The sequence below is a fragment of the Vicugna pacos genome, chromosome 11, assembly GCF_048564905.1.
Source record: "Vicugna pacos chromosome 11, VicPac4, whole genome shotgun sequence".
In the NCBI taxonomy this organism is placed as follows: domain Eukaryota; kingdom Metazoa; phylum Chordata; class Mammalia; order Artiodactyla; family Camelidae; genus Vicugna; species Vicugna pacos.
In genome coordinates, this window is record NC_132997.1 from 60,197,422 (window position 1) to 60,204,457 (window position 7,036).

The 7,036-nt window shown below is 38.5% G+C and overlaps 1 protein-coding gene across 3 annotated transcripts in view; it reads right to left on the bottom strand.

Moving 5' to 3' along the window:
• PHYHIPL (phytanoyl-CoA 2-hydroxylase interacting protein like) overlaps positions 1 to 6,587 on the bottom strand; it is a 49,271-nt gene extending 42,684 nt beyond the window's left edge. Inside the window, exon 1 of one of the 3 annotated variants that reach the window (XM_006209090.4) lies at positions 6,262 to 6,587. In XM_006209090.4, coding sequence (XP_006209152.1) covers positions 6,262 to 6,367 — 106 coding nt within the window. In that variant the 5' untranslated portion in view covers positions 6,368 to 6,587. Of the gene's footprint in view, positions 1 to 1,017; positions 1,121 to 6,261 lie in introns of those variants that run through there. The other 2 variants (XM_072971489.1, XM_031682490.2) reach the window with 2 other exon arrangements.
• Between the last annotated feature and the right edge of the window lie 449 nt (positions 6,588 to 7,036).

Here is a 7,036-nt window from a genome sequence, read left to right on the forward strand (position 1 = left end):
TTCCAAATTCTTTTCATTTTCTACTAAATGCCTGTGAAAATTCTCCTAAGACTCTAAAACTACCTTTATGCAGATGACTCAAAAATCTCTGTTTCATAATGCTTTATAAGGTATCAAGTGGTTTAGTTTTTATCTAGTAATGATTCTGATAATATTATCATTGGATGATGAATAGCCCTAAACAGTGGGGATCAAGAAAAAGGAGAGTCTAAAAAGAATGTAAATGTGTTCTCTTGTGGGGATCCCCACTGAAGCAGTAAGAAGGCAGTATATAACACTGTTCTGGGAATATGATTTCTCTGAGAGGGAAGTGCCTCTGGAAAAGGGCTTGGGACTTATTTAGGCGTCCAATGAGACCTCAAATTTGAGATGTAAAATACTGTCATCATGATGTCTAAATACTATTTCCTTTCTCCTTTTTTTCTTTCTTGTCAATGAGTCTTCTGATTTCCCAGACTTTAAATCCTAAAGTAGTCCTGGTCACTTTCCATTTTGTTTGAAAATTCAATCACAAATGCTCGGTAATGATTTTTTGGGTTTCTTTAGTACTGTTCCTGCTTACTGTCCTCCCATGTAGAGAACACGCCCGAGGCTGCCTGTTTTTCCTGTTGAGACTCTTCAACTCTTCTATTTCTGTACAAGTCTTCCCAAATTCTAATTTTACTTCTCAAACGTATTTGTATAAAATACAGACATGTTAATAAGACAGTTTAACTACTGTCTAGTAATAATAAAATATTTTAAACAGTTAAAATGAGGCAAATGCTTTAGAATGGTAGACAGACTTTAAATAATTCACAAACAATAAAAAGATTCTTACAGGGAAATTGAAAAGAAAAGGAAAACAAACCCAAGAAAGAGGTAAATGCTATAAAGAAAACTTAAATTATACATCTACTAAGGGCAGAGAAGGAAAACCAAAAAGTAGAAGAATTATGCTTACTGCAGTAACTGATACAGCTGCCATTATTCCTAAAAACCAGGATGAAATATAAAAGTTATCATGAAACTACTCACCTAATTTAAAGGAAAAATCAAACTCAGACCTAAAGACAAGGAAACAGCAGCAGCGATGAAAAAAAGTGACTTGGAAGTTGTCTAGATAGTGTTCTATGGAGTGAATTTCTAACTGGCTTACTTACCTAGGCAACAAAGCAAGTTGCCAGTGTTACTACTTATGACATATCAGTCATTCTACCACTGGAGGGAGTCTGGTCACACATCCTTTGATGTGACTTTTATTCTAATAACTTCCTGGTCTTCTCTGGAAATGAATTAGAAACCCTACCAAGAATATAAATTTGTTTAATGTAAACTGATGTTTTTCAAGCTTTTTGTTTGTTTCTTTTAGTTTTTATTTTGTTTTTGGGTTGTTTCATACTAATAAAAATGGACAGCATTTCTATAGTCATATCTAAAGAAACGAATCCAGAGGTCACATGTGCCAGTACAGATGTATATTTAAAAAAAAATCCTAAAAAAAAATTGTTAAATAAAGAACAGAGAAGGGCTCTGATGCAAATACCTACCCAAAGTAGGTATCAAGGTCATCAAAGCAACTGCAAACAGCAGATTTGAAGTAGAAGCTGAAAATAGCTTTGAGGATTAATACTGAGGATATTACTGATGGGATAGAGAAATATCAGCAAAGGATAAAGTACTGTAACTGTGATTTTACTATTCTTTTAAAATTCAGAATTTATAGTTTCCACTGACTACTCATGAAGTGACATAAGAAGGATTTGCTACGTAAACCAAATATAACTGACACACACACAAAAAAACAACCCAAAGATCTAAACACTGGCCAAAAATGATGAGTTAAAAAGCAGCAGTTCAACTCAAGAAGGCATGTGGAGAATAATATTCCATTTACAGTAATAATTATTATTCTCTATTTGTGTCAAGAATTGTGAGAAATGTTACATAAGTAATACTTCATTTAATTGTTTCAACAACCCTACAAAACTGAATTATACTCATTTTACATGAGAAAACTTGAGGCTAAAAAAAGGTTAAATAATTTGCCTAGGGTAACATAGCTATCAATATTGTGTCAGAGGCTGACTCTAAAATGTACGTATTACCACCGTGCTGTGTGCATGTCAGTGAGATTGAGTAGTGCCTACCCTGCATTCTTGTACTATTAAAGGTAATAGTTAAGAGAATTCTTCCTAGGTTTCTGCTTTAGAAAATGTCATTAAGAATTATCTAATACAGAGGGGAGGGAGGGTATAGCTCGGTGGTAGAGTGCTTGCTTAGCATGCACAAGGCCCTGGGTTCAATCCCCGGTACCTCCATTAAAATAACTAAAAAAATAAATAAACCCAATTACTTCTTCCCTGCAAAAAACCCAAAAAACAAATAACCCCCCAAGTAAATAAAATATTAAAAAGGAATTATTTAACTCCATCGTGCTACTAAGCACTTCTGTATTACTTTATTTCCAAAATTAAAATTTAAGTCACATGTCAATAAGGATAAAAAAGAACCGATTTATAATTTAAATAAATATGATAGAGTTCAAATTCAAAGAAATTTATCTTTTAAAATATGTAAAAGAAAAAACTTTTTTCCTTTTCCTCCACAAAACTACTATTAGAGACAAAGACAGGGAAATGGGCCAGCTTCTGTCTGTGCAATTTCTTTAAAATGTGTTCCCTTGCTAACTAGCATCATAAACTCCACAAACCATATCTAGGCAGTCATAATGCTCTAATCATGGAAATAATACTTGTTAAATCTAGAATGCCTTGGGGGTGAATTTAAGTGCTGCACAACAAATTAATTTTGTATTTTCTTCCTTACGATTATAACAAGAGTACAGGGGCTTGGCTGTATATAAAGCAACATAAAGATTCATCTTTTCTTCTCAGCAAGGAAAGAAAGCTTCAATATGTATATGCATGATAAAAAAGATGAAGAGAACTAATATAGAATTCTATGTGTGGGGTCAGAGCTGTTTTGTCATATCATAAGTCAGTGAGGGTCTGAAGTATCTATATGAAGAAATAAAACTGGAAATGAGTTCCCATATTACTGATGCTTCCAGATGAGATATTAATGTTTTTTTCTTTGATTTTTTTTGAAAAGCCACAATTAAAGTACATAATATATGCAACTTGAGGATGCTTCAGCACAGCAGAGATGGAAAATCAGAAACACTCCTTCACTTACAACAGAGATTATAGAAACTACTAGATCTACAGTACATCTTCAGAGGCTCCCCAACAGAAGTCTATCCAGAATCCTCATTTTGAACTACTGGTAACATCTAGGAAGGGCCACATACTCACAACCAAAATGCACATGCTTAGGATAAAAGCACACATGAAATAATGTATGTGTATAAGAACCCTCTTGCTTAATTAAAAAATCCAATTATATGACCACTTGGACTCTATTCCATATTCTTCAGAGATTATTAAATATTTTGAGGAACTGTGAGAAAAAGAAGCATTGTAAATTGTTGCTAATAATGTAAACAGATTAATTTATTAGAAACTAGACAGAAAAAAAACAAACATAAAAGAGGAGAGCCAGGAAAACATAAGACATGCAGTTATGTTTACCAACAGCTACAGCTCTTAATTGATATGCAAAATATTATAAAATTTAAAATGTCTATAAGTGGAGAGGGTAAAAAAATTTTTATTAAATAATCATATGACACTTTTTCTTAATCTATTTTATTTCACTTCCAAGGATTTAATGTTGTTCTAATTTTTTCCCATCATCAGAATAGAGTAAAATAAAGAAAAGTAAAGAGCAAACAAATCTATTTCTATAATTATCAAATTATGAAAATATAGCACTTAATATGTACTTAAGCACATGATAGATCTGTCACATACTAATTTTTCTATGTTCTATATTTATAGAGGTAAAATAATGAGACCTGAGAGACACCAAAAGGGAGTGAAGGAAGGAAATAGCATCTACCTGAACATTTCTCAATATAAAATTATGATAAATAAAATCTAGTTGAAAAACTTAAAGGAACATTTAAAAGTTGTTCTGTAAAAATAATTGTATCATCTCTAAATTATCCCTATGAGGCCAAATTAACATTTTTGGATTTGACATATAGAGTCACAAAAAGAAAAGTTAGGCATTTAACAACATCTTTACACAAGATATGTTCAAATTCCACATCCTTCAATAAAAGAGTTAGCTCTTTGTATTTGTTGGTATAAGCTATTTTATAAAATGAAACACTATTTAATTAATCTATGTTGAATCAATTAGAAATCCGCAAATAAGCAGTAATTTTTATAGATACTGCCTACTACCAGTACCCCCCAAAATGAAACATTATATAATTTGCTCATTTTGCAGGATTAATAATGTGAACTGAAACAACTAAAAAATATTGCCAAAATAAAATAACTACTACTCGGAGAAGAGACAATGGTAAATGCAGCACATTAATTTTTGTACTCTACACTATTAACTCTAAATATAATTTTTAAAACTTTATTTTTTTTAGAATCTTTGCAACGTGGTAAATGAAATTTTAAATATTGATCACTGGCTTCTGAGGAGCAACCATTGATTGCCTGTTTCCAATAACTATAGTAATGGGCTTTTGATAAATCATTGAAGTAAATGAAAATAAAATCTACTATTATTAGACTCTTGGTTTTCTGTCCAACCAATCTAGAAAAATCAAAATATTTACAATGGTAAAATTAGAAAACGTCATTTCACAAAAGCATAAACTAAAACCCATAGGACTTCCTACGTGGTATATTAAAAATAATCTGCATGGTCTAACAGTGCAGGCTTATATATGGAATACCAAAACAAGGAGTTTTTTTAGATGCCATAAATATGTGCACCTATTACTATGGTGACCAAACTAGTCTAAGAATAAGAGAAATATAGGTAGCTGTTACAAGAATATTATTCATACTACACCTGGTTCAGAATTATTTGTTTTCTGTTTCAGAATTATTTAAAGTGGCGTTGGCTTCAAAGAGTAATTACTCAAAGAGCAATTATCCTAAATTTATAAATAAATGGAAACTCGGTGTTCAGTTGACCTAAACTGTACTGTATAGCAACGCCTAAGTTACCACCATTTAAATGACTCTGGAAACAAGACCTCAGCCCTCCTCTTGGATTACATACTGATCAATTTTACGACCTCAATTGTGAGGTTATTAGTATACCTACATAACCTTGGCTAAAAAGCATTTTAAAATCATAATCTCTATACACAGTTAAACATTAATTTCATTTATAGCCAAAACTGTTTGGGATCATCTTAACAACATGTAAATGGTTTTCTCTTTGTCAGATGTACAATTTTACAATTATTTGGCCAATTAATACTAACCAGATGACTTCTTTACAAATGAAGTTTTATTCCACACTACTGAAACAGCACCAACTCTCCAACTACTCCAACTAGAACAGAAGCCCTATAACTAACCATACTGCATACAGTACTAGTTTATCTCTTTAACACTCAGACCTATGCTTAATCAATTTCCTTCTTTAGAAGACTACCAACTTTAACAACAGAATAAGTGATATAATATCAAGACACAATGGTGAGTACTCGCCACGTATTCTGAATCACAGCAGATATATTAGGCCACTTCCTTTACAGATTTTCTAGTATCTGAATCGCAGCCCCAAACCATGAAGCTTGTGGCTGTCCTTGGTGCTGAAACGTACTCTTTCTGCCCTTTCACTGAAACGAAGCTGTCACCCCAATCCCGTTTTGAGAGGATAAAAAGGCTTCTAAACGTAGGAGGTCTGAAGATGGGAGGTTCAAAAAAGAAACTGTTAAGTTTCTGGGCAGAGACCGCTAACCAATATGTACGGGGAGGAGGGGATGCTAGAAACATCCTGAGGGTATCTCCCCTTCGGTGCCAGGAGCCAGGAGACCCAGGAAAGCGGGACTGCGGCAAAGATCGGAAACGCCTCATCCCGGGCAGGAACCGTCGGCTGCAACTGCGCCCTAGCGGGGGCGGCCCCTCGACCCGGGCCAGGCAGGCGAGGACGGCGAGAAGCGCCACGGCCGAGGACGACGGCGACTTTCCGCGCCAACGCGCGAGCCCCGGGGTCCTTTTGTTTCTGGAGTCTGAGGGGAGGGTAGGTAGGCGAAAAGAAGCCCCCACCAGCATTCATTTGCACGGGGGTCGGGAGAACAACAAAAGACCCCGCCGCCCGGGCGGGCAGGGTCGGCGGAGCCCCGGCAGCCGCGACGCCCGAGCGCGGGTTCGGTCCCCCTCAAGGTCCCGCTCTTACCGTCCCGGTCGCACAGCTGAATGGCCTCCAGGCTGAGGTTTTTGATCACCTCCTCACACGGGCTGGTGGGGCTGTTGAGGGTATGCTCCAGGCGCGGCACCTCCATTTTCCCAGCCCCTTTCTCAAGCCCGCTATCTTCGTGTCCAGGCTCTCTCGGTGGACCGTGTGGGAGAGAAGAGCGGGAAAGGGAAGGGGAGTGGTGGAGGGAGGGAAGGCAGCCTGAGACGCGGCGCTGAAGGGCCGAGGCTGAGCCGCCGGGCTAGAAAGCCGCTGCCGAGGCGACGGCACTGACAGGAGCTCCGCAGAGCGTGCAGCTCTGAGAGACCGAGACAGAGCCGGCGCGAGGGCAGGAGGCGGCGCGCTCCCGGCGGGGAGGGGACGCGGCGCACGGGGAACGTGAGGGAGAAGGCGCGCCGCGCGCACGCGCGCGAGAGGGCGAGCCCACCTGCTGGCGCGCGGCGCTCTCTCCCCCCCGCCCTCACCAGTCCCTCTTCGCGCACGCGCCCCCGGCTGCCCTCGTGGCTCTCTGCACCCGCCACCCTGCGCGTGAGGCGTCGGACCGCGGAGCGCGCGGGAACGGCGGGCGGCGCGTGCTCGTCTCTCACTCTCTCCTGGTGAGGGCGATTTGGCGTCTTTCCCTCCTTACAGTGTCAGTGGAAAACCAGGTGGGCACTACGGCGTCTGCTCGGGGAGGTGAGAGTGAGCGGCTTGTTTGTTTATCAAGGATTAGAAAAATGGGGGTCCAGACCCTTTCACATCGGGTTTTGAAGCGAGC